Source organism: Ochotona curzoniae, unplaced genomic scaffold (genome assembly GCF_017591425.1).
Source record: "Ochotona curzoniae isolate NIBS_2020 unplaced genomic scaffold, NIBS_Ocur_1.0 contig_1, whole genome shotgun sequence".
In the NCBI taxonomy this organism is placed as follows: Eukaryota; Metazoa; Chordata; class Mammalia; order Lagomorpha; family Ochotonidae; genus Ochotona; species Ochotona curzoniae.
This window is the reverse complement of record NW_024464918.1, coordinates 33,308,641-33,336,175: the sequence shown is the minus strand read 5'-3', so window position 1 is coordinate 33,336,175 and position 27,535 is coordinate 33,308,641. Positions and strand designations below refer to the sequence as shown.

The following is a 27,535-nucleotide window of genomic DNA, read 5'->3' as shown; positions in this document are numbered from 1 at the left end:
CAACCTTTATCTCTCCCTTCCCACTCTGCCTTCTTGTCTTATTTCAGTGCAGTTGGGGTCGGGAGGAGAGCCTTGCCTTGCTCTCATTCTGGGAAGAATCCCTGTCCAAACCTTCCCTTCCAGGAGAGCATCCAGTTTCTTACCATCATGTATGAAGGTAGCTCAAGGTACTTTGTGGCTCTTTATCAAGTTCAAAAAATTTTCCTTTCTCTGTATTCCCAGTTTGCTGGGATGTTTCTTTTTTATATACATATAAATGCTATTAAATTTGTCAAATGTTTTTTTATTATCAACAGGTATTGGATTGATGTGATCATAAGATTTTCCTTCCATGTAACTGATGAACTGCTTTGAAAATATTGAGCCAATCTTTCATGTTTGAAATAAATGTATGTAGGTTATTCCTTTTACACATTGTTTGTATTTGCTATTATTGTGTTAAGCGTTTCCACGCCTATCTTTGTGAGAGATATGTGGGTTGTTCTTGTACCATCTCTGTTTTTGATATTGGGTTGCAGCTAGTACCATGGAATGTTAGGAAACGTTTCTTCTGCTTGTTTTCTAGATTATTCAAAGGTGCTGTTATGTGCTCTGTAAACTATTTGCAAAATTCCATTCAATTTGTGGAAGCCACCACTGAAAAATCATTTGAACCTAGTACTCTCTTGGAAAATTATTGACTCAGTTTAATAGGTATAAGCCTGTTTGTATTTCTCATTTATCCTAATGTGAGTTCCACTGGTTGGTGTCTTTTAAGGAATTATACGCTTCATTTATTACATCTGTAGCACAGGGCTGTCCAGACAATCCTTTTCTTGTCCTCTAATGCCCGTGGGATAAGCAGTGATGATTCCTTTACTTAGGATGCTAGGAACTTTTGTGTCTTCTGCTTCCTAGGCGAGCTTTGTTCTGTACTGACCAACTTCACTGACCTTTTCAAATACCCAGATTTTGGTACTTAACGATGTTGTCCATTGTTTTGTTTTCAATTCCATTGATTTGTTATGATTTTACTATCTATTTTCTTCTATGTACTTTGGATTTAATTTGCTCTTTTCCCAGTGTCCTAAACAGAAACTTAGATCACAAATATCAGACTTTGCTTCCTTCCTACAACATGCAGTGTTACAAAATTCCCCCTACTTTAAAATACTGTTTACTTCCTTTTTGACATTAATCTTAATTAGAAGTATAGTTTCATCTCCAAATATTCTGAGATTCATCATCTATCTTTTTGATACTGGTTTCTAGTTCAATTTCCATTATGGTCTAAGGATGTACCCACTACGATTTGTACCCTTAAAGTTTGTTATAGAATATTTTATGTCTCAGAATATCTTATATAAAACTCACAATTTTAAACACTTCAAGTATGCAATCCAGTAACATTAACTACATCCACATCTGTTGCACGGAACAATTACCACCCCCCATTTTTAGAACCTTTCAGCATTGTAAATATAAACTAATTACATTAAACGATAAGTCAGCTTGCTTATTTACTTCAGTCCCATCAAACTTTTTTGTCTTAACAAAGTACCTATTCTGTCTGCACTTGGTCTTTAAAAAAAAAATACTGAACTACATCTATTGAAGCTCACGCAGTATCACCCCATTTTTAAGGCTGCATAGTAGCCCACCGAATGAATTAAACCGTAGCCAACCAGTCCCTTCCTGGGGGAATTTTGAGTTTCCTGTCTGGCTGCTACGAACAGCACTATGGTGAACAGCACTATTTAATGTACCGATCACTCGTGGAGCACTTGGATTTAATGTGCTAGAGGCATGGGCTCGGTCAAGCACTAAATGACGTCTTGGAGGGTTTTATTAATGTACTCTTCTTACCCCAGACAGAGTCCCTTAACTCTCACCGCTTGTTTTGCTTGAAGAAAAGTTCACGAAAAACACCTCTTCTGCTCTAATATCTTCAAATTTTAGCAAAGTTGTGAAGTCCTAATTTTTCTTTCTTTATAGGAGTATCTTGAGAGTACCTGGGGGGAAATAAAGAAGGGAGCTGTGCCAATTCTGAGAATTTTGGCCATCCAGGGTAGCACATCTGGGCAACGTGGACCAGGTTATTTACGTAAGAGATGTGTGTGCAGACACATGTACACTTACATATTGAGGGGTTTTTTTTTGAAGACGCTAGACCTGAGTGATTGAGACACAGCTCTCTTGTGCTGTTTTCCCAAGCCGTGCTTGGAGGGTCATTCTCAGTTTTCAGGGGGGCTTGGTGGTTTAAAATTGTGAAATTTCACGAATGGGGAGGAGGGCTTCACAGAGCCCTCACCAGGGAGGCCCACAAAAGGCGACCCGGGCCTGAGGGGCGGGTTAGTCATTCGCGGGAAGCGGCCATGCCCGGGAGAGACCCTCTCTGACCCGACCCGTGGGGGTCTCTAACCCGGGCCGGGTCTCCTCAGAGCCGCGGAGCACTCCCGTGGGCGCGTGCCCCGGCCGGCCGGACCCCAGCCCCGCCGCCGCTCCCGGTGGGGCCTCCTCAGACACCGGCTGCCAGCGGCTCCCACGCGCGGGGGGCCCCTGCTCCGGACAGCCGGCCACTCCCGCCGCGACCCGGGCTCAGGCTCTCGGCCCTGACCTGGCGGCCCGAGGTCCGGCCGAGCCACGCGCGCCTCCGGGGACCCTCGGGCCCGGGTCGGTGGGCAGGCGTGGGCGGAGGGGGAGGGGCGGCCGCCTCCGTGCCCAGATCCGGCGCGCCGCGCCCCCTCCCCCGCCGTCTGCGCGCTTTGTACAGGCGGTCAAAACAGGGGCGGCCCGCCGAGGGGGGACGGGAAGGCTCCTCGCGGCCGCGGCCTCCCTCCCCTTCCCCACTCCTCGCCCTCACCTCGCCCCCATCCCCCGCTCATTTCCTCTCGCACCCGGGGCTCGCCACTCCCTCGCTCCGAGTCCCTCCGGCAGCGCCGGCCTTCCCCTCAGGCTGGGCCCCCTTCTCCCCGGCCTGCGTCCTCTCTCTCTCTCCTTCTCTCTCTCCTTCCCTCTCTCTCTCTCTCTCTCTCTCTCTCTCTCCTTCCCTCCCTCTCTCTCTCTCTCTCTCCCCCCCCTTCCCGACCGCCGCTTCCTCCGCCCCTCCCCCGCCCGTGGCCCCTCACCGTGGCCCCGCCCACTCCGCGCCGGGCTGCGCTCCACGTGTGGACCCCGACGCCCCGGCCCCCACTGACAGCCGCCGCCCGCCGGCCCGCCCCGCGCCCCGCCGGGCCTCTAAAAGCCCCGCGCCGCGCCCTCGGCCTCCGCGTCTTCCCCGGCGTCCAGCCCGTCCGCTCGCCCGGGCCCCGCGCACCTCCGCCCGGCACCGCCGCCGCCGGCGCGTCGCTGCCCCCGAGGGACTCGGGAGCGGGCCGGGAGGAGACCCTCCTCTTCTTGCGGGAGCGACTTTTGTTGGCTCGTCTGCTTCTTGCTGGTGACTTTTGCAGCTTTCCAAGACCCGCTCCTCTCGGAGCGCAGGGAAATCCGCTGAGCCGCTGCGTGCAGCCCCCCCCCCCACCCCATACACACACACACACACACACACTCCCTCCTCCCTTTGGAAGTCCGCTTTCTTTGTAACTTTACGCCGCGGCTGCTCGGGTTACTTTTGTAATTTCCCGCCCCCACCCGCTGGCGGATCAGGACTCGCTAAGGGCCGTGGCCCGGGGGATGCAACGTGGACCGCGCGGGGCTGCCGGCCACTCCGCTGCTGCCGTGCCTCGCCGCCCGCTGCGCTAGAGCCTGCGCCCGGCATCCCGCGCCCCTGGCAGCCGGCGGGCCGCGATCTGTCTGCTGCTCCCGCTAGAGCAGGGAGCCGGAGCCCAGGCGGCCGACCAAGGGCGACTCAGACCCCTGATTGCCCACCGCCACCCTACCCGGGCCCTCGCAGGTTTTGTCTTGGGTAGCTGCCTCTCTGCGGGCCTCGGTACGCGCGCTCTCGGAGCCGGCGATGGGTACACGGCGGTGGCTGTGTCTCCAACCCTACTTCGTTTGGCTGGGCTGCGTGGCGCTCTGGGTACAGGGCACGGCCAGCCAGCCCCAACCTCCGCTTCCCAAGCCACCCCTGCCGCAGTCGCCGCCGCAACAGGTCCGGCCCGCAGCGGTGGGCTCCGAAGGCGGGTTCGTGGCGCCCGAGTACCGGGAGGAGGGCGCCGTGGTTGCCAGCCGGGTCCGCAGGCGAGGACAGCAGGAAGTGCTCCGAGGGTAGGTGGGCAGCGGGCTTGGGGAGGGGGTGTCTAGGCTTGGCCGTTTCCCATCCCACCTGGTCCCTGACCCTTGCTCTGGCGGCCGGAGCTGCAGCTGCCTCCGGAGACCTGGAGACTCTCCAGGAGCGCGTCTACCCCCTGGGGCTGCACGAGCGGGGCTGGGAGCCTTCCCTCGGGGTTTGGCTGGCGGTGAGGCGACAGGGCCAGGGTGCGGATCTGAGAGCGAGTGCGGAGCCCCGTGGGGAAGTGGGTTCTGGAGTTCGTGCGGAACAGTGTGCCCCACGCTGGGGCCGCCGGAGCCTGCGTGCTCGCAGCCGTCGGGGGCGCCGCCGCGGAGCCTTTTGTTTGAGAACGTGTGCAGGGTTCTCCGCTGCTCTCCAATCCTCAGTCCGAGCGCTCCACTTTCCGACGCGTCCAGCTTGACACCTCGGGGCCCACGGAGCGCTCAACTGAGGAGGGAGGAGTGGATTTGGGAAGAAGGCAAGGATGGCCGAAAGGGGGATAGGTTCCCTTTGTTCTCTGCATCAGGGGGCTGGAATCGTTGCAAATTACACGTTTTTACGTCTCTACAGCTCTCTATGCAGGCAAGCAAGGCAGGATGGATGCAGGGGAGTGTCTGGCTCCCCCATCCCTGAGTCTGCCCTCGACCTCCTGGTCCGCACCACCCGATGCACACGTCAAAACGCCAGGGATTTGGGGTGCTTGGGGTTTGTTGGTTCTGATAATTACGCGGGGACACTTAGCTGCGGGGGACTTCAGGGACCTCATTGCGCCCCACCCCACCTCCTCCCGAATGTGACCGCTTTGCTCCGTCACAGGCCCAATGTGTGCGGCTCCAGGTTCCACTCCTACTGCTGCCCGGGATGGAAGACACTCCCCGGAGGAAACCAGTGCATTGTCCGTGAGTGCAGGGCTGGGCAGAGGGTGGACACGCGCTCCCGGTGAGGTCCAGGGGCCTCTGGCAGGGATCTCTGGGCCACACGCGGCTCCCTCCCAGTGGTCAGTAACAGTACTGGCCTGCGTTAGGGTAGGCTTGGAGGCCACATTCTGTTGAAAGGCAATAATGATAAAAGCTTGAACCGCATTTGGAACTTTTATCTTTCCACGTCTGCAAAAGCTCCAAGGAGGAGCAATCTCCCACATAGCTCAAAACCACTTTTTTCCCCCTTATCAAATAAATAAATAAATAAAGACCGCAGTGTTGCCATGTGAATGGCCTGGCTTTTGACTCTGGACCTTTATACCAGCCCTCGGCTTGGGTTGCATCTCTTCAGCTACACGTGCACGCACGTGCAGGGGGACCTGCTGACAGTGTAGTTGACCCAGATGGAAGAAAGCTTTGAACACCACTCTTGTCTTGGCTGTCCAATTTCCCTGTTTCTGGCAGGTATTTAAAGGTGGGGTTTCCAGACCCCAGGCTTGTGGCATGCAGTTACTTCTAACGTGGGACCCTTTGCACGAATTCTACATGCCAGACCTTACACAGTTTCATGAGTGAATCCTAGTCCTGCTGTGCATAAGGCACCCAGGCCCCTCTTGAGTTCTAATTGGAAGGCTCCTTAATCTCCAGCCCCATAGTCAAGACTGGAGGATGTCTTCCTTCGCCCGCTTGTGAAGTTGTGACCTGAAGAGTGGCTGGCCGTGCCTGGGTCTGCTGGAAGGCGAGCTGGGGATGAGGCTGCACAGGCCCCTACAGCCCCTCCTGCCTCCAGAGTGACCTCAGCATTCACCAGGAAAAAGATAATTATGCCTTGGTGAACAGAGAAAAGGACAAACTGTAAGGGCCAGGGGATAAACAGGGATGTAGTGGCGTCGGGGACTGTATACTTACTGGTTTTGTGGGTTTGAGATAGAAGCCCTTCATGCTATTTCTGGTCGCTTTTCAAAAAGGAATGAAATCTCAAGTGTGCTAAAGACTGGTTTCCTCTTATCTTTTTTTCTACCCTGGAACTCCACCAGAGGCAAGTACAGGAAACAACAAATGTGGTCTTGAAAATGATTCCCCAGTTTTGGATGCAAATGCTCTATTGTTTGCCCCAGCTTTCAAGAAAAGGGAAGGATGTTGGCAGTCCTTCCTTCCAACACAGAAGACCAGTGTGGATGGAGCCTTTGCCCAGGGTGCAGTTGCCCTTCCAAACCAGTAGGGATTACCATGGCTGCTTTAATGTTACAAGGTTTCCTAGAATCCCCAAACAGCTCACGTCACTCACCCCACACCTGCCATCATGGCCAGGAGTGACTTAGGCGCTGCGGAAAGTCTGACTCACTAAATGTAATGAATGTGACTGCCATTATTGAGTTGGAGAGCAGCCGAGGAGAAGGGGTTGCTTTATGGTACGTGTTGAAAATCTGTAAAGTCAGATTTTATTGGATCAGAATGGAATGGGAATTCCAGAGAGCAAAGCCACTCTATTTACAGTAGAAATATGTCTGTAGCCCATTTAAAGTCAGCTTTAAATACTTGGGGTCTTTGAGTAGCACAGAGCCCTTGATTTGTTTGGAAGATCAGCTTTGAGAATACCAGAGTGTTGTAATCGGTGTTTGTATTACTGGTAATATTCTAGTGTCTGTGAGTCACAGTGGAATTTGTGTGTATCAGAAACCTATAAAACATAAATTTTGAAGTGGTGTTTTTGTATCTACAAGAGACATTTACAATGCTTAATGTTGAGAGACCTACAAACCATCAAAAATAATTCAGGTACCTGGCAGCGTGGAGCATTGTCCTAAACAGAGGGGAAATATTTGCCTCTGTGTTGGGAATCTCCCCTACCTTTTAATTTGTAAGAGAGCACATTAATTATTCTCATATTTGTTTTAAATGATCTTTGTGGAGGTCCTAAGCAAACTGATATTACAAATTCAAACTCAAGAATTTTAATTACAGGCTTTCATTATCCAAACAAAATAAGCTAATTACTGTCTTTATTGAATTTATTTACATTCCATTATTTAGCAAAAGCAAAGTGCTGAGAAAATTGACAAAGCAAAAAAATGAAGCAGATTAGGGAGTTCATTTCTGCATATGGGCAGGTCAGCAATATTTCTGTGCAGATAGATTAAAACGATCAGCCTTTTAGACTTTTAATCAGTCTCTTGTTGACTAAGATTCATGAGGAAAAGAGAGTAAGTGGGAAATAAACTTTGATTTGTGTATATTTGATTTTTTTTCTGTTCTTAATTGTGTCCTGAAAAGTTCAGTGAAACATTTTAAAATGTCAAAATACTTTAAAAAAAATTATTTACGTATTTGAAAGGCAGAGTTACAGAGAGAGGGAGAGACAGAAATAGACAAAGGGAGAGAGAGAGTCCATTCCCTGGTTCACTCCCCAGGTGGCCTCAGTGGAACTCCATCCATGCCTCCCATTGGGTGGCAACAACCCAAGCACGCAGGCCGTCTGCTGCTTTCCCAAATCACGTTAGTAGGGAGCTGGTTCAGAAGTGGAGCAGGGACCAGAGTCACAGCTCAACAGGCTCATTAATCCTCCACCTTTAAGAGCCGGCATTCCATAAGGGCACCAGTTCCGGTCCTGGCTGCTCTGCTTCTCATTCTGCTCCCTGTGTGTGGCCTGAGAATGCAGTTGAGGAAGGTCCAAAACCTTTGGCTTCTGCACCTGCATGGAAGAATGCGGAAGAGGCTCCTGGTTCCTGGCTTTGGATTAACTCAGTTCTGGCCATTCCAGCCATTTGGGGGATGAACTAGCAGATGGACAATCTTACCCTCTCTGTCTCTCCTTCTGTCTGTAAATCTGCCTTTCAAATGAAAATAAATATATTGTTTTTAAAGGGGGGTTTGGGTGGACAACCAGGACAGGAAGCAGTGCTTATTTGGGCTAATAGCCTCACAGGAGGCAGTGTAACCCCCTGTACCACAATATGAGCCCCTGATGCTTGTTCCTGAAAGGATGGAACTGACAGTTGAACTTTCCTATTGTTATTCATCTCAGTAGAACCTGGGAAAGTTTCTATGAGTGTGTTATAAGATCATGCTAGGAGCAGCAGTCTGGTCACTGGAATAACAGTGGAAAGAGATGAATTCATAGTATTTGAGACCGGAACATCTCTTAAATTGCATCAAAAGGATCCCTCCATTCTGTGTTACTCAGGACAGTATTGAATTCAGAGAGGTGGCGGGGGTTCCTTGCAGTAGGGCCTCGGACTCCTGGGAACATCACATACTGCTTACCTGGCCATGCTCTGCTTACAAGCACTGGACGTCGGTTGTCTCTCTGCATTATTCATAGATCTCATGATTTTTCCTTGTGGAAAGTCCTATATTTAGGTGAGGCTTACCATCATCAAAGACAGATGTGAGGAGGGTGAGCTTAAGTGAGGAGGTTCGGCCTTCCTGGCTTGGGGCACTTTGATACTCACCTGAGACCCCTAGAGCATCTACTTGTTGGGGAGGAGGGAATTTTGATATAAATGATACTTTTATGACCACTGACCATTGGAAAGTTGTCAGTGATCAAAACTTCAACACATTTCAGGAGTAGGTCTATAGTGAGAACCATATTCTTGCCTCAGATGGGTTTTTATTTTATATAAATTATGACACCAGACTATTTGACACTATTTCTTATAAGGAGAACTGATGGTAATACTGCTCATATGATTTGGATATCAAAAACCTCCTGGAGGACATAATTTACCTCCATAGAACATGTTATTTACATCATTTGGGGTGGGGATCCCAGAGCTCTGTGATACTTGCTGGACATCCCCCTCCCTAGCAAAAGATACATACACACCCTGGCAGAAATGTGGGTACCTGGCATCAGGCCTTTCCCAGTTTATTGTTCTTATCTTGAGATTTCTGGCCTTGGAGTTAGAAGGTTATAGACGTATTGAGTATTGATTAGATAAGCAAGCATTTTTCTTTCTCTCCGCTCAGAGAATTCAGTTGTGGGTGGAGAGAGAATGCTGGAATTGAAAGAGCTGTCCCAGGGAAGGGCATTTGATCCAGGGTTAGGGTCTGTGGGATGTGTGTGTTTTGGAGCCTGATGTTCCTGTCAGTGATGACCCTCTTACTTCTGTGGTCTTTGGAGGTCACATTTGTGGGGGACCATGTCTTCCCTCCTCCCCTCCACCCCCCAACAAAATGTCACAGTAGCTTTTCTGGGAGCAGAAATAGGCCGGGTCATGGAGATTATATGAGACAAGAAAACTGGAGGCCAGAGAGAGGGAACTATTAAAGAGAATGAAGATTGATGAAGGGGCAGGTCAGATGCCAGCCAGGAAGGAATGTGCATGGGACCCCTGAGGCTCAGCCAAGTCATTAAGGCCTGCAGTTGTGGCTCAGCCAATTTCACATTCTCTGACTCCTGGGAAGGCCCTCGACAGAGCAGCTGGGTTTTCCAAGCAGGGCCTTGGGGTTTCCCCAATCTTCCCTGCTCTGTTAGGAAAGACGGTCTTCTTTCGGCGAATTCTGCATTTTAACTACCAGTCTTGAATGGACAAGACAGCATTCATTGTCAATATTGAGTTTAAGAAACAACTTCGTTGTTTGCACATCTCGTTAAGGATACAGAAGAGACGAATAATAGTTTGTACCTGGAGTGTTTTATATCTTGGAGTTTCATGATTACTGTTTTGAAGTACAGTTTTCTTATTTGTAAGCCAGGGTTCGTTATCTAACTGTTTGCTTTCCTGTTGTGTTTTTTATAGCGATTTGCAGAAACAGTTGCGGAGATGGATTTTGCTCCCGTCCTAACATGTGCACGTGTTCTACTGGCCAAATATCACCAACGTGTGGGTCAAAATCAAGTACGTTTCTTGCGTGTAGCCTTGTCCATTTAGTTATTTCAAAGTCAGAATTACAGACAGAGAGCTTTTCCATCTGCTGGTTCACTCCCCGGATGACTGCTTCAGCCAACGCTGGGAAGCCAGAAGCCAGAAACGGGAGATCTCCCCCGTGTCTACCATGTTGAGGCAGGGGCCCAAGCACGCGGGGCATCTCTCACTGTGGGAAAGATGGAGCAGCTGGCATAGGAGTCAGCACCCATGAGGACGTTGACATTGAAGACAGGCAGTGTTTTACCAGCTACACCACTACACCATACCCTTTACTTGCTTACTACTGTTGGCCCACAATGCTCCTCTTCTTGATTATCATTTTTTATTTCTTTACCTACTTCCATTGAAAGTTCAATACTCCCTCGGGCCCAGTGCACTGGCCTAGTGGCTAAAGACCTTGCCTTGCACGCACCAGGATCCCATATGGATGGCAGTTCTAATCCTGGCAGCCCCGTTTCTCATCCAGCTCCCTGCTTGTGGCCTGGGAAAGCAGTCTAGGATGGCCCAAAGCTTTGGGATGCTGCACCCACATGGGAGACCAGAAGAGGGCCTGGGCTCCTGGCTTCAGATTGGCTCAGAACTGGCCATTGCGGTCACTTGGGGAGTGAATCACTGGATGGAAGATATTTCTCTCCGTCTTTTCCTCCTCTCTGTCTATATCTGACTTTCCAATAAAAAAAATACATCTTTTAAAAAAAAATGAAGTTTAACACTCCCAAGAATATTCCTCCCAGGATGAATTTACTTATCTATAATGATGTATCTAGTATGTTGGCAGCAGTAATATGTACTAATTATCTCCAGAGTAAATTCTTCACTTACATGGCCCTTTGTGACCTGTTTTGCTTCTGTTTTTATTTATTTTTAATTTTTAATTTTTTATGATACCGTTCTATAGGCTCAGGGATTTTCCCTTCCTCCTCCCCATCTCCCACCCACCAACTGATTTCCCCTCTTATTATTACGGTAGTATAGTCCTTGAACAGTCACAAGTCCATCATTCTGCTATGTAAGTGTGCCCTGACATTGTAGATAGACAAAATGACAGAGTCCAGCGTCTGATTGTCAAGACTTATCCAGCAGTTTGATTGGGAGTCCAGCCCTGACTCGGGAGTAGAGATGAGTACTGCAGTAACTTCGCTTCTCGGTTGGTGGATGTTGCTGCCTGAGGCACAGGAGGCATCTGAGCACCGTGCTCATTCTGCAGCATGTCCAGAATGATGCTGCATTCATTGCTGACCACGCTCCTGAACAGACGGCGCTGCCAGCACACCCAGTGCGGCAACTGCTTCTTCCCTTTCTCCACCTCCACTGTTTCAGCAAGCCCTGTCAGTCTCACTCACAAGTATGCTGCATCTGGCTTTTCCTTTCCAGTTCCACTGCCATGGTGTGGCTGTTCTTCCTCTCTTACCTGCACTGTCACCTCCCCAACTCCTCCAGTTTATCCTCTGCAGGCAACCTAGAGTCCTCTTCAGAGAAAATAAATCACATCACTCCCTTCTTCAATTTTTAAAATTTATTTAGTTGAAAGGCAAAGAAATGGAGGCAGGTGAAAGAGAGAGTACTTGTGTATTCTCCTACCACCTGTGTCTGCAATGGCCTGAGGCAGGAAGCTGGGAACTCTCTCTGGGTCTACCCTGTGGGTGACTTACTCTGACTTCTGCTGCTTCCCAGGGTTTCCCTTAGCAAGACGCTAGAGTCAGGAGCCAGAGACAGGACTCGAACCCAGCTACCCTGGTGAAGGAAGTGGGCCTGGTGTCTTAACTACTTCCACCTAACTCTGATATTTCAGCCCTGTTGGTGACTCTCTGGTGCACAGGACATATAGTGTAAATACTTGGGTGACATTATTTGATGGCATTCAGCTTGGCTTGTCCAGGTCTTCATCTTCCTCTTTATGATGAGAATCTGTTCTGGTTTTGGGTTTTTTGTTTGTTTGTTTGTTTGTTCTGTTTTGTTTTTAGTATTTATTTTATTCTGCTATTTGTAAAGTAAACAGACAGATCTTCCATCCATTGGTTCACTCCCCTAATGGCCATGACAGCCCCAACTGAGTCAATCTAAAGCCAGGAACCTCCTACAGAGTCTCCCGGGATGGTGCCTCCTTTAGGAAGGGCCAAAGCCCATCAGCAGGCACTCGGCCCCTGTACTCTGCATGGCAATGAATCTGGCTTCTGCATGCTGCAAATTTTTCCACTAGTCACCTTCCATTGATTTCTTTTAGCACCAAAACTATGATGTGTTTTAAGTCCTTGTTGAGCAACATAACACGTTGGCCCATGAATGCACTTGGGATAAAGGGTTGTGACAATGTGTGAGTTATGGCCTTTAGTTTTTTTTAGTGTATATTGGTCAGTGAATTCAGTGTTTGTATCATGGTGTGCTTGCTATGACTCAGCTTGTAGTCAGGATTAATAGATGTGTGTGTGTGTGTGTGTTGTTGTCCTTTGCAGTTCAGCAGTGCAGTGTGAGATGCATGAACGGAGGGACCTGCGCGGAGGACCACTGCCAGTGCCAGAAGGGATATATTGGAACTTACTGTGGACAACGTAAGGAATGCTGGAGGAGGCTTTGTACACTGGTCATAATTTTATTTGAAAGGCATTTCGATTAGATCATCATTTTAAGGTCTTGTAAAGCATAGATGGAGAGGGAAAACCCAGCTTTATAAATGAGCTTCTCATTTTTATTCTGAGATTTCTTTTAATTCTTTTAGAATGCTTGAGCTTTAGAAAATAGAGGTTGAATACCACCAGTGTCTTAACAAATTTGACACACACCACAGGTCAGTTTTTGTAGGTTTTCAGTCTAGCTCCGTGAAACACATATACTTTCCTGGAAAAATGGTGACTTTTGCTTTTATCTTTCACCCTGTATTTCTTCCTCTTCCTCTCTCTATTTGAATTTTTTATTATCTCAGTAGTAATCCTGGCAGACCAAGTCTCTTGAGTTACTCTTCACTCAGATGTATTTAATGCCATGTGATAGACTATGGAATGGTTTTGTGAAAGTCGGCATGATAGAAGATGAAGTTCTAACTCAGAAAAACTATATTTTCACTGGTATACCGATCAAAAACAATCTTAGCAAAGATCCGAGAGTTGCAGTTTGTAGATTGTAACACATCACTGGAAAATACTTCTGGTTGGTGTTTGGTGAGACTTGTAGGAATGCACATCCCTTTAAATATGGAAGAGTACAAAGGCATGATATTATACAAGCTCATCTCTTTCGATTCAATTGCATTTCACTTGAAGACGATCAGAGTTCATTGTACATCTACTTTACAGACAATGAAATCTAAGTTTCATACAATTTTCACTTCCTAGAATATTTTAACTTTTTAAACACTCAAAAATGTGAAAACCTCTCTGATCTCATAAATAGTACAAAATCTACCTGTGGGCCGCCTATGGCCTGAGGTCACACCTGTGCGTCTGGCCCTGGGGTTTGAGGAAAGCTGAAGAGGTATCCTGAGACAGGCTACCATTTGAGCAAAGAGTCGGGTAGGTACGTAAGAGAACACGGTGCCCTGCAGCCAGTTTTCTAGCGTGAATAAGCAGGGCCAGCGTAGTCCCTGTCCTGAATTAATGTTGGCCAGGAGAACAAGGAGGAACTGGGTGACAGTGGAACAGAAAATTACAGCAAAGTTTTCTTGTTTTGTTTATGGATGCATTTTCTTTGTACTTTCTGATATTTGTGACCAATTTTCACAGTAAACTCCAGTATATAAACAACAAAAAAGTGAAGGTCTGTTGGGAATACCATATTTGTCAGATTTTTACCATTCTTTATGCCTTACAATATTTTTAGATGTATTATACCTGTTTTGAAGAGGTTATTAGCCAGCAAGAAGACCCAGTTATGCTTCCTAAAGCTCAACCTTTAGATTGGGGGTGGGGGAGGAGAGTGGGGGAGAATGGTAATTATTTTGGAATCACAAAGGATAAAGCCTTGTCTCAAACAGTGTTTTCAAAAGTTTTTCTCCAATCTGTGATGAAACCAGCTGTTTTCACAGCCAGAATTCAACCTGTCTGCCTGTTTTGAGTGTGTGTGGTGTGTGTTTTCCTAAATACACAAAACAAGCTCTCTTGGGGAGTGTGTTCTCTGTTCTTGGTACAGAAATGAGAACCTGCCCCATGTCACACCATGTTGATGCTGCCATGTTTCCCACTTAGGGCGATGTGAAAGGCTCTGGGTCGGAAAACTCAGTGTGGACCCGAGTGCTTGTTCTTCAGGTGATTTGTAGAATGCATCCCTCTTGGTTTTTGCTCATCCTGTAGCACGACAAGCAGTGCAGCCCATAAAACTCAATAATGGACAGATCGTTTGAACCTGTGGTAGCTGGTAGATACCCATGTAAGAACTGGTTTAAGGAGATGGCTTTTATGTCGTTCTGCACACAGAGTATCACAGTCCTAAATGTAGTTTTTAGCTTGAGATGCCGTAAAATTCCTGGAAATATGGTATTTGCTGGCATGGGAATGGAAAAGATTTCACCTCCTAACTACTTTCTCAGAAATATAAATACTGCTTATATGTATGTATATAAATGTACATACATGTAAGATCTTCAGTCTCCTAGTTCCTCCCCCACATGGCTACACCTGCCAGAGCAGGACCAGACGCAAAGCTAGTAGCTTGGAAGTCCATCTGGTCTGTTACCTGGGTGACAGGATTCCAATCACTTGGACCGCTTCCACTGCCTTTTGAGGTGCGTTTGCAGGGGACTTTTGGAAATATAGCAACTTGGACTTGAATTGGACCCCTATGGGATCCTGGTCACAGGTGGTAGCTTAACTTGCTGTGCCACCATGCTTGCCAAAGTATTGCTCTTCAAAAAGTGTTCTTTTTTTTTCCAGCAATTTTGGCTAATGACTATGTGCCCTGAACTGGGCAAGGTGCCAAGAATGCATCGTTGAACAAGTTCGATAATGCCCTGAGCTTATATCCTAGTAGAAAAGATGATTAATAAATTAGACCAAATACAGCACCCAAACTTTAAGTAATGGGAGTCTCTCAGAGGAGAAAGAAAAAGGGTTAGTGGGAGAGAGTCGAGTATAGATTAGCAGAGTTCAGCTGTTTTACATCAAGGTCTCAAAGACCTGATTCCATCTTTTTATTCCTTTTATTTATTTATTTATTTGTTTTTAAAGATATAATTTTTTGAAAGAGTTGCAGGTAGAGGGAGAGACAGAAAGGTGAGAGAGAGGTATTCCATCTGCTGATTCCACTCCCCAGATGGTCACAGCAGCCAAGAATGAGCCAGGCTGGAACTCCAGTCATGGGTCGCTGGAGCCCAACACTTGAGCCATGCTCCATTGCTTTTCCCAGGCCATCAGCAGGAGCTATATGGGAAGTACAACAGCTAGGACATGAACCGGTGCTCATATGGAATACTAGCATCACAGGCTATGGCAGTGGTTTTGCTTGCCACTAACAAGTCTGTTAGATTCATGGGAAGAGTGTTGTGGGTTGAGGGAAAAACACATTCAGAGGATCTGTGGCTGGAAGCAGTAACCTGTGTGTCTGGGGTGTTGTGGGAGCAGGTGTCACCATTGTAATGAGGTCAGAGAGGGAGGTGTAGGGCCATACAGGCCAAGGGAGAAAGGTTAGCCATACCCTCAGAATGATGAAGCATTTTGAACAATTCGCTCGAATTCCACTGTGTTGAAACTGGACTATAGCAAAGGCCAGCTCAGAGGCTCAGTGGTACCAGGGTCATGGGGCACGATGTGTTTCAGACTCTATGGAAAGCAGTTTGTGTTGACACCAGGTGTAATGGGTGAAAAAAAAGGGAGGGAAGATCATGAGTAATAGTGGATTTTGATGGAGAGGGCTGCCTAGGGGCTGCAGGGCCTGAGCGGAAGACTTCTGTGTTGCATCTGCAAATTCCTGCAGCAGCTGAGGCAGGGCCAGAGCAGTCCAGGCACTCAAATAAGGAATTTGGAATCCCAAGAGACTTCCTTACTCTCACAGCAGAGGACTTCCCCTCTAAGTGTTGAAGTTGGCGCTGTTCTTTTCTTTGCCTTCAGTTCTGCTCTTCCTGTTCCCCGTCCCTTTTTTCCTGGTTGTCTTATTTGTTATTCTCCCCTTCTCCCTCTTCCTACTCCTTAAACTTTATCTCTTTCCCCTAGATATTTTTTAATCTCATTACATGTTAAAAGTTATATGGCGAAGCTAACAGAATAGAAGTCTGTGTGGCCAATCATTGAGATTCTGATTATTTAAGAAAAAAAATGTGGAATGCTTGCTTCATGTGATTTATGGAAATGTGTCTCCCTATATACTTAAATCTAATTATGGAGATGTCTGATGCAACTTGTGCTTAAGCTGTGTCATTCAATGTTAAGTCCTTTATGGCAGTATCACCACCCACCTCTTTTGAACGTGGAGGCTTCCTCTCTATTGAGCGTGTTGCCCTTCTCCTGTGCAGCTGTCTGCGACAATGGCTGTCAGAATGGCGGGCGATGCATCGGACCCAACCGCTGTGCGTGTATTTATGGATTCACTGGTCCACAGTGTGAAAGAGGTAAGAGGAGAATCCTGGTGTGAAGAAGTCTGTTTATTGTAAAAATGGGTCTTAAGGTAAGTGTGAAATTTCTAAGAAACTTAGCGTTTCTGCTGTGCTCTAAGTATATGTGTAAACTGCTGAGCTCTGATTGTGGTTTTAAACGGAATGTTTGCAGTTTTGAAACATAACTAATAGAAGTGGAAATGTCTCAGTGTTTTTCCTATCCCAGTGACCTCAGTTTGGGAGGCCAGTTCGGGGCTGTGACTATTGGATAATTATCACTGAGTGATGGCAACTTGTCACAGGATGCTCAATTCAAAGCAGAGTTCTTTTGAGAACTACTGAGAAACAAAAGTATCAGGTGTTCTTGGCTACAGGACTGTGAGGACATGTTGCAGATTGCTCACAGCAGCATGAAAGCATGGCAAGGGCTGGCGAGTTGCAGGTTGGGCTGATAGCAGCCCCTGCAGATGTTTTCTGTGCTGATGGACTTAGACTTGACTTCTTAAAACTGTGTCATCAGAATGGTGGTGGTGCCTGTCAGGTGTAGACCTATTTTTGCAGCAGGGGATGATGGAGTTTCCTGAATCCTAAGAGTGGGTGGGCTCCGCATCTGCCGAGCAGGACAGCAGAGCTGGCAGAGTGGATGGTTTGAGTTCACACCCAGCGTCTCTGCCCCATCCGTGTAGATGACCAGTTACAGTGAAGAAACCAGCCCAGGATGTACATGACAATGAAACTCATGAGCTAGAGCCTGCTGAAAATACCCAGCACTGATACAGTAAGTGACCTGATAGTTATGTTTTAATGGCGAGTCATTACCACGACATGCAAAAGAAGTTTAACTTAATAAAATGTGATAAGAAGCATGTGTATTTCTTTAGGACATGTGCTGTCCACACTGGAAGTACCTAGGTTTGATTCCTGGCTTCAGCTGCTAACTCTAGCTTCCTGCCAGTGTAGACCCTGAGAGGTTTAGTAACTCACTTCCTGCTGCCCACATGGGAAACCTGAATGGCAGTTCTGGTTTCCAGCTTTGGCCCTGGCCCAGCCTCAACTTTCACAGGCATTTGGAGAGTGGACCTGAGACCCCCCCCCTCTCTTTCTCTCTCTTTCTCTCTCTTTCTCTTTCTCTGTCTCCCTTCCAGTAGCACCCCTCCCTCTGATGGTGAATCTTAACTAAGCAAATTTTAAATATGTTGAATAGCTATCTAGGACCAGGTCTTTTGAGTAAGAGCTGTCTGTGTGACCTCTCGTTGTTATGTATGTCCTCAGCCTGTTCTCCCCGTGCTTGTCATGACCTCTCAAGTTACACAGCACTCTCTTCATTGAAAGGAGACTGTATGGAGTTATGTAGTGAAGTATTGCTGATAAGTTGTGGTGACAGTTGATATAGAGAGAGGCTTTGGATTTCAAAGATGCTGTGTTTTACAAATTATATTCACTACCTTCATAAAACTTCAACTTATTGTTCAGGTTAATTCTTGAGAAGACACTGAGAGATTAGAATTATGTGGTAAAGTTTGAAAAGTAAGATGTATGCAGCTTTTAAACATTCACTAGTATGTATATACACTCAAGATATTTACATTATTCCTAATGTAATTGAGATTTCTTGGGACTAAAGCACATTCCATAAGTGACAGTTTGTAGTTAAAGTTAGGATGAATTTAAATGTCTTTACCGGATGCTTTTATTTTTTGGAAAAATTACAAAATGTTAGCATAATATGATAAATTATTGAGAATAGAATCACACAAGTTTCTTAGATGATGTTAGGTTTATTTAAGTGCTATGAAATGGAGAGCAGTTAAATTTAAATTTTCAAATGTAATCATAATTGGTAGAGATTATGTTCATTTTTCTGGCAGTCATGTAAACTCTGTGTGTCTTGTGTCCTAAAGCCAACTTCAAGTTCAACTTGTAATTGGCAAGGGAATGGAGTGGGTAGTCTCAACTGAGAAGCTCCCAGGCAACACATCCTTGTTCTTTAACGACTGTTTGCTCATCAGGTTCGTTAGTCTTTGCTAAATCCATGGGAAGCCATGAGTGTACTTTTTGCACACACACACTAGTGTGTTTCCAGCACTCATTAACAATGAGTGAATTTTTATCTTTAAGGATTTTTTAAGCATGAGTTTGTTTTTAAAAGTGTTTTCAATTATTCCTTCTTCAATGAATGCTCTAAAATTACAGTTCTTCCAAAGAAGTAGTTATTCATTTCCACTTACATTATAGACATGAACTTTTCACATATTAAGATAAATTTTCAGTTGTCTTTTTAAAATGTGTAGTGTAATAGTTCATTTTACTGAAAATGAAGTTCATAATTTTTCTCCAAAAACCTTGTTTACATTTATCGAAAAGAGGTAACTCATGAGGTTAGTGAGTAGATTTTTGTGTTGAATTCGTGTGTTTTTTCACTATTAAGTTTCAAGATACGTGACGCTTAGATACGAAGAGAAAAAGACTTTTGTAGCCTGGGGATCGCTTTCTTCCTCTGTGTTGAATGCACATGCTTGCCTTCCAGCTGTCCTCCTGGGCCAGTTGTGTGATAAAACCTGGCTGCTTTTCCAGCTATCTGGGTGTCTGGCAGACTAGTTTCCGGACTGGAAGCAGAAACTGTGATAACTAATGACTGGCAACTTGAGTCTTGGTGTTGGTTCAGCTGCACCTCTTTGGAATTGTCACTCTTGCTGTAAGGCACAATGTCCTTTTATACTTAGCATCCAAAAAAGGAGTTCTTGTGGCCCCTTCCTTACTCCAGAACAGCTCAGCTTCATCCGAAGCATAGATGTTCAATTTGTTCTGCTTCTCTTAGTGAGTAATGTTTGAGAAAACCATCAGTGTTGTACTTAGTATACCCGGGGATAGGTAGAAATTGGGTTAAATATCAAGTGGGTTTTAAAGATGTTTTTTCTGTACCATTGACTATGGAATGTAGTTTATTCATCATCCTTAGAGACTCATTGAAGGTAGACAGGCAAGATGTGAATTTACCCAAGGGGTTTCTGGACAAAATAAAATGATTACTTGACCACAACTGTGGCCTGCCTTGAATATCATTCTTAACTTTTTAACTTGAAAGACTGTAGAACTCTTATTTTGTAATTGAATCTTCCATGAAGACCTTTTTAAAGATCATCTGTTAGAAGTATAACCCAGACCCATCTAAGTTACACATAAATTACTGCTACAAAGTTATCATATAGATCTTTCTTGAAAATGTCTACAAATGCTATAAAACACGTTATCCAATACCCTGATGTTCAGTGACATTACCTTTAAAATGTACACTTTTTAGTAAAATACATTGATAAAGGAACAAAGTATTTTTAAATATTGATATTTTCAAGAAAAAATTGGTAGACTACATCTGTAATGGAAAAAAAAAAAGCTGTGAGAGCAAGTTGCAATGTTAAGCGTTTATGAAATCTGAACTGCCACATTCTTGCACTCAGTGATTACTCGGCTAATTCCAGTCAGAGGACACTGGCCCGTCCCATCAGGGCATCCTGCGGAACGAGCCCCGCGTTGTTCCCCACGCGAGGTGTTTGAGGTGTGCAGCATGTCCCTTGCTACGTAAGTCAGTGGTTCGTGATGATGGTAGCTTCTCTGACGGGAGCTGGCCACAGTCAGGTGTGCCTGACCACAGATGCAAGTTTATGTAAACTTGAACCATCCTAGGATTTTACTATAAACTGGGTCTGAAAGTAGGATATAAGAAATACTCTTGATTCCAGGATTTATTGCCATAATATTTTGTAGAATGGACATCCAGTCGCCTTTCTGTTCTACTGTGTGCATACTTGTAGTGTTTACAAAAGATGAGAAACTGTACTTCTTGCTGGAAACTGTACTTCTGTCTTCCTCACTTGTGTTACTGAATAGAAGGCTCTGTAGGTTGTCATGGCTGCAGTGCATATTATAGTAATGTGCATTAGCCATATACATTCTTCCCAAAAGTAAGAGGAGGCTTATGAAGTGAATTTTCTCAATCTCTCAGATGAGAATGCTTTTGTCCAGGCTAAACTTGTAGCTCTGAATGTATGAAACTTTTTTTTAAAACAAAAAAAAACTTAATTGCTTTATTATACACACCTGCACTCAGGTACATGTCCTGTTACTTGATGTGTTGAGTCACTTCTAGGTTTCATTTTTGTTTTGTTGGTTATTTTGCATTTTAGCTATGTATGGCAAAAATCTCTGTAGATAAATCTCTGTTCTTGATTATATTTCTAGAATTAGTTTTAGAAATGTAATTGTTCAATCACTAAGTTTTTAAAGCTTTGCTTTCTAGAGCTTTTTATGATTTATTTCCTTGATATTATATTTAGAAGTCGTTTCCCATTCCCAAATCTTCTATAAACACCGATTTTGTCTAGTACTTTTGAGATTTTGTTTTTTTAATCTTCTTTGCTGTTAAGTTATGACATACAGGAGTGTAAATAAATTAAATGTTTTTATAAATGTTCAGTGTTGATTCATCCAGTATTTGTTGAGTGCTTTTTAAGTGTTAGGTTAAGTTATTGAAACTTGAGTTATGAAAGTGCAGAACACACTCCCTGTTAATGAGAAGTAAATTGTCTATTTAAAGACCAACACTAGTCAGCTATTTTAAGCATGCGGATGAATACAGCTCAGCAAAGACCATAATAGGAGTAGAAACAAGTACAGAGTCCAGACACACTTCTTGATTACAATTAGAATTAGAAGAGGCTTCCTGTCAGTGAAATAGATGGTTCATTTTCATGGGGATACTGTAAGTGATGAATTCTTGCATTAGTATTATAAGATGCATCATGATTGAGTCTCATGCAAAAGTTGTTGAAACTCATGATTCATTATCAAGCACCATGTTCAGAAAGCTGAATTTTTATGGAAATAAAAGCCTGTCCTTTCTATGGAGCGCTGAAGATTGGTCAGAGAGAGCTCGTGGTGCGGGAGGAGGAAGTTGCCGACTGCACACGTCGGGCGTGGCGTGCACTTGCCTTGTCTGTCTCTCGCGCACACGCACGTGTCTGCACTTGTGAGGACATTAAGAAGAACGTTTTATAACCTTGCACTCTGTAAGCTAAACTTAACCTTAAATGGGCATCAGAGAAATACCAAAAAATCTGTGGGAGCTTAACTCTTTGGAACTAGCTCAGATGACATCCTTATCTTGAATGTTGTTAAGACTGGAGGGAAGAAAAAGCAGTGGTGGGAAGTAGGAGAAAGGAAAGAAGAGGGAGGCTGAGGGAGACAGGAGGCGCAGTGTGAGGCAGTGCATGCTCTGTGTTGTAAAGGAAGCGTCCATTCGGGACTCACTCTGTCTGGGATAGACCAGGGATTCCACTTCATAGTCCTTGCTTCAAGCGCTTCTGTTTAGATCTGTGGGATAAGAAGGAATGTTCTGGCAGCCAGTTAGGCCCGGTTATTACCCTCTTTTGAATTAGAGCAATGAATATGTTCGTGTATTCCAGCTATGAGCACTTACTTTAATTTGTTTGCTGGTTGTAGGTTTAGCTACCTAGAGGCAAGCCAGAGTGGAATATAAAATAAAATATTCAAATGTTGATATTTGTGAAACTCCTTAAATAGTCTCTTGTTGCAGTTCCACATCATGTTGGGATGTCAGTCAAGGTTTATATGAGTATAGAAACTGGGCAAAGCCACCATACACACCAACACAAATTAAACGTAATGAAACATGGGATTTCATCAAAGGCAATTAGCTAAAATGTGTGTATGGAAGAGAGTGATTTATGTATTATGTGTACTGTATGTTTCAGAAATCCCAAACCTGACAAATTTCTAAATAACAGTTATTTCCAGAGCTTTCAGATAGAGCCGTGGAGCTACAGTATTGCCACAGAGTGACTGGGAAGATTAAAACAATAACGTGTTTAGCACAAGACATGTAACAAGTGTTCTTGGTTGTGTTTAATGTAGGGTCTGATCAATATCAACATCAGACCCTGTATCATTTGAAAATATGATTATTCTGTATGAAGAATCCTGTGTGCATCCTCTGTATCTGTTGTCAGCCATGAAATTTTGTAAATTGTAAAACGTTTTTGAAATACTAAAGGATACGTACAATGCCTAGTACCTAATAACATAATGATCATCAAAGCGTGTATCTTTTTAACAGGACTCCTAGTTACCAAAAACGTCTGTGTGGCAGCCGGCAATTTCAAATGGGACACTCAAATGTAGAATTTTGAGTGGAAAAGGAGAATTGTTTGAGCTAGTTGAGTCAGGCAAAGGCTAATGCTGTTTCATTTGCAAGGAGGACTTGGAATAAGCAGGGGTTTCTTGAAGGAGAATCGGATGGGAACTAAAGCACCTTATAGTGGCTGGCTCAGAGTAAACAGTGTTACCGAAAAGGCTCTACTACAGTATGCTATCTTAGATAAAATTACCTGGAAGAGTGAGAAAGACACTTCAAGGTCAATGACACTGTCCTTCAGGCTGCCTCAGTTGTGAACAATGTTAAATGTTACCGTTCTGAGGTCCCCGAGTGTTTGCTACCATGCAAACTGTATCTTTATCACCACCTAGCTCGTTTTATTAGGCCTTGCTCCTTGGGATGTATGTTTAACCCTAAGTACCAGGGCTGTTCTCAGGAATCACTTTTTAACTGGTGTTTCTGAAGTTCTCTCACTCCACCCGTGCCGTGCCATCTGGTTTCTCAGTTACTTTCACTCAAGGTGGTTCCAACCGATTAGACCTGCAGGTGGCTCAGTCTTAGAAGTGGATCAGAGGGGTCTTCAGAGACCAGAGGGAGTCTCCCAAGGCTTTCCTCTCACTCCTTCCCGTGCCCTGCTGTCTATTTTTTCCCCTGTGGCATGCATTTCACTCTGCTCAAGGAGTGAAATGTGACTGCCTGGAGCAAGATTGGCGTCTTTAAGTGTCTTTGTGCTCCCCCCATGCCGCACAGAGCAATGCAATGGCAGGTAACCGTATCTGACCACACTGAGGGAGGCTAGAAAGAAGACTTCAGATGAAGAAAGTGTACAACTCGTAAAAGTCCTTCAGGCTTAGTCATCTTGAGTCACTAACAAGCACAGTAGATGGATAGGAAGAGTAGCAGAAGAGGCTGAAAAAAAAATTAGAGTTGGCCCTTCGGGCCCAGTGTGGAATGCCTCAGGAGGCTGGCCGCTGAATGGTAGGGCTGCGGAGAGGAGGTCTGGGTGACTGTGCTCAACAGCAGGTCTCTCAAGGACAGCCTAGAGTGATGGCCAGGGTGGGACGGAGGGAGGGGGAGCAGCACAAGCCCTGAGCAGATGTCTGAGTGTCCCCAGTAAAAACAGGAAGGAAGATAATGTACTGGGTGATGGTGACACTTACCGAGGCTTTTCCGTGATGATAGGCGCTTTGGAAAATTACTTTGTGCAGTAACCAAAAGGAGCCATGTAGCACGGAGTTAGATTTCATGATCCTATTCAGAATAGCACATACCATCAAACTGATGAATTGCTCATCTTTTGGTGTGTTAGAATTACCGCTGGCCACTGTGGAGCCACAGATGCTTTAAGCTCACTCAACGTGTCAGCTGTTTAGGACGGACAGAATGAAAAGCTGACTGACTGGCGGACTTATTTCAGATTTTGTTGTTAAGGACCTAGGTACATCCCTTTGCCATAATAGTTCAGACTTTATAACTAAATTGATAATATGCCTAGTGTATTTTTATGTGTATGATTTTCCAGAATAATCACTCAAGAAGCTCAGTGCTTAATAATGAGACTTTGCTGTGTGGCTGAGATGGATTAATAGGAATCAGTGAGACTCTGTTGCGTGTAGAGTGGGAGCACAGGTCAACACCTGCAGCAGCACTTTGCAGGACGCTGGGTAGCAGGTTACCCATATCAGGAGTCCCCAACAAAGGGAGCATGGGATGCCCTCGGCCTGCTGCTGGAGAAGGGCTCTTCCAGCAGTGCTGCAGTGAGCGGGGACTTGGCAGAGCCTGGGTGATTCTGAGGTTGGAGAGAAGGGCTGACATCCTGGTAGCCAGCATCTGATCGCTGAGCTGGTGACAAGCCCCAGCAGATGGAGTACATCCAGTTATCAGAAGGACTGCATGGCGGGAGAAGTTGTTTGGCTAGAGAATGGTTGAAACTTTTCCAGGTAAACAAACGCTGCACATCAGCAAAAGCAAGGCCAACAAGCCAAACCAAAAAAACATTAATCAAGTTATATCCAGTGACGTCATAATCACATTACTCAAACCCACAGATACAGAGACAATGTAACACCAGCAAGAGAGGGAAAAAGGGACCTTTGTTACAGAGGTAAAGAAAAAGAGTGATAACTTTCTGTTGGAAACTTGAAAGACTGCGGAGCAATACATTCTGAGTACAAAATAATAATAATAATAATAATAACAAAGAATTTCTGTATTCAGGAAAATGCCTTTCAGAAATAAGTGTAAAATATTGTTTTTAGACATACAAAAAGCCTCCCAAAGCAATTTTAGAAATGACAGTGTTTTAAGACAGAAAAGTACTGTTATACACAAAGGAAAGAAAAACATCAAGACAATGTAACTAAGTCGAGATACATTTGTTTTGTGCTGAAAACTGAAATATCTTTAAGGAACACTTGGCTGTTGAAATGAAAGATAGAGTGTCCTCTGGGGTTTGTAACAGATGTGAAACAAGAACAGATTAAAAATGACAAATGTTGAGGGTAATTAGTTAAAACTTTATGTTGAGCCAAGCGCAGTAGCCTAGTGGCTAAAGTCCTCGCCTTACACACACCAGGATCCCATATGGGCGCTGGTTCTTATCCTGGCAGGCCCACTTCCCATCCAGCTCCCTGCTTATGTCCTGGGAAAGCAGTTGAGGATTGCCCAAAGCCTTGCAACCCTGCGCTCAGTGGGCGACCTGGGACAAGCTCCTGGCTCCTGGCTTCGGATCAGGAGAAGCTCCTGGCATTGTGGCCACTTGGGGAGTGAACTACCGAACAGAGCTTCTTCCTCTCTGTCTCTCCTTCTCTCTGTATATTTGCCTTTCCAATAAATATAAAATAAATCTTTTTTTAAAAGCTACATGTCAAATATTACTTGAAGTCAGATTGAGAAGTATGTCTGCATTATATTTCAGGACTTGAAGAATCAGTGTAATTCACCATATTAACAAAATTATCATGTGAGCCTCTAAATAGATACAGAAAAAGTGGCAAAGTCACAGTTCTGTGAAGTCAACACCAGAGAATTGAAAAGACCTCAACGTGATACAAAGATGTTTCCAGAAAATCTGAAACTACTAAAGCACTCAGGAAAAGCTTTGTCCTTGCAGCTCAGTGTTAGTGAAATGACAGAGACGGACATTTCCGGAATTACGGTGCCCATTCTTTTTGAGACTTTATTTTGGAACTGTGAGAATGTGGTGGTACCGAATATTTATTTTCTGAGTAGCTGAAGTGAGTTTCTCAAGATATGGGTAGCCAAGAATTGAGGAGATCTGACTATAGAAATGGTATTTTATTCGTCCAAGCATAGCAAGCACCCATTTTAAAGAGTTAAAAATGAACTTCTGGCGGCCAGCATCATTATAGTAAAATATGCTTCCACTTGGCCGAACTGGCATCTCGTATGGGTGTCAGTTGGAGTTTCTGCTGCTCCACTTCCAATCCAGTTCCCTGTTTATAATTTGGGAAGGCAGTGGAACATGGCGCAAGTAGGTGCACTGGCCTGGCACCTAGTGGGAGGCCTGGAGGAGGCTCCTGATCCACTGAGCTCTGGCCTCAGCGAGGCAGTGAGTGAACCAATGATGAAACAGCTGTATCTCTCCTTTCTTCTCCTTCCTCCTCTCTGTGACTCTGCCTTTCAAATAAAAATAACGTTTTAAAAAGCAAAATTTTTGGTTAAATTGCAGCATTTAGAGAAGCATATTCTGCCTGCTTGTGTATATTTTTTCTTTCATGGTGGCTTTGGTTTTATAAAATTATTCCAAAACTTAAATGTTTATATATATATATACTTTCAGCATTTTGTAAACCTTTTCCCAGTCCTACTAGTTTTTCGGTTAAAACTTCAAATTCTGATTAATATAATTAGGCCATCATTTCTTGACGCATCATCATCTTACAGTTTTTACTACCTCCTCAATGTGGGAAGACTATCGTTAACTGTTGCTTTTTTTTGCTTCTCCCACTCTTGGTGATTAGATTTTCATTGGGGATGTGCAGGTTTGTACTTTGTCATTGTGGAAATGCTGACTTTTTGCTTTCTGTACTAAGCCCAGCTTGGGTAGGATTGCTTTAAGAGTTTACATTTTTTAATAAACCATTATTTTCTGACACTAATGTGTCTGAAGATCTTCAGCCTCACTCTAGCCGGATTTTTTTTTTTTTACCCCTTTGAAGTCATTTGCTTTTTAAAACATTCTGGATGCTTGAACAATTTTTGGAAATAGTTCTTTACCTCATTTATTTCATATAGATTTTAATGAAAATGATGTAATTGTATACTCTAAAATGATAGTTTTCTCTGCGAAATTTTATTTTATCTTTTCTGCTTTAGCTTCTCTAGTTCAAGTATGTTGATTATTTTTGGTTAGACTGTTGTCTGTTCTCTGCTCTTTGAGTGTGTTGATATTTATCTCTAATTGTTTTATATGGCCCGGCGCTTTCACCACCAACTGCAATGATGTTATGATTACATGAGGTGTGTATTTTTTTTCCAATTCATGTCATTAGCTTAGTAGTTTTGCTCTTCTGACCTAGGCATTCTTCAATTCTTTTATTTCTGAATATATCTTCATAGTGCTTAACATCTATTCTGTAATGCAACGCTGCATAATGTTGCTTTATCTCTTATTTATGTTTTTCTTATAATGGTGTATTCTTGTTTTCTTAATCTGGTTTGTGTTTTAAAATAACTAGTTACAACATGTTGTGTGGTTTCTATACCTTTCTGAAAACTTTTTTTTCTGCTTGCTTAAATTAGGCAGTTGTGCCCAGAGCTTCTGTGAATTTGAGCAAAATGTTTGTGAAGAATGATTTCAATAATGAGTTTCCCAATGCACAAAAGACTGCATATATGTAA

The 27,535-nt window shown here is 44.6% G+C and overlaps 1 protein-coding gene across 1 annotated transcript in view; it reads left to right on the top strand.

Annotated features, from left to right (window-relative positions):
- Positions 1-3,823: 3,823 nt before the first annotated feature.
- FBN2 (fibrillin 2) overlaps positions 3,824-27,535 on the top strand; it is a 186,976-nt gene continuing 163,264 nt past the window's right edge. Inside the window, exons 1-5 of the mRNA XM_040976392.1 lie at positions 3,824-4,185; positions 5,006-5,088; positions 9,855-9,953; positions 12,437-12,532; positions 16,420-16,515. Coding sequence (XP_040832326.1) covers positions 3,932-4,185; positions 5,006-5,088; positions 9,855-9,953; positions 12,437-12,532; positions 16,420-16,515 — 628 coding nt within the window. The 5' untranslated portion in view covers positions 3,824-3,931. The remainder of the gene's footprint in view (positions 4,186-5,005; positions 5,089-9,854; positions 9,954-12,436; positions 12,533-16,419; positions 16,516-27,535) is intronic.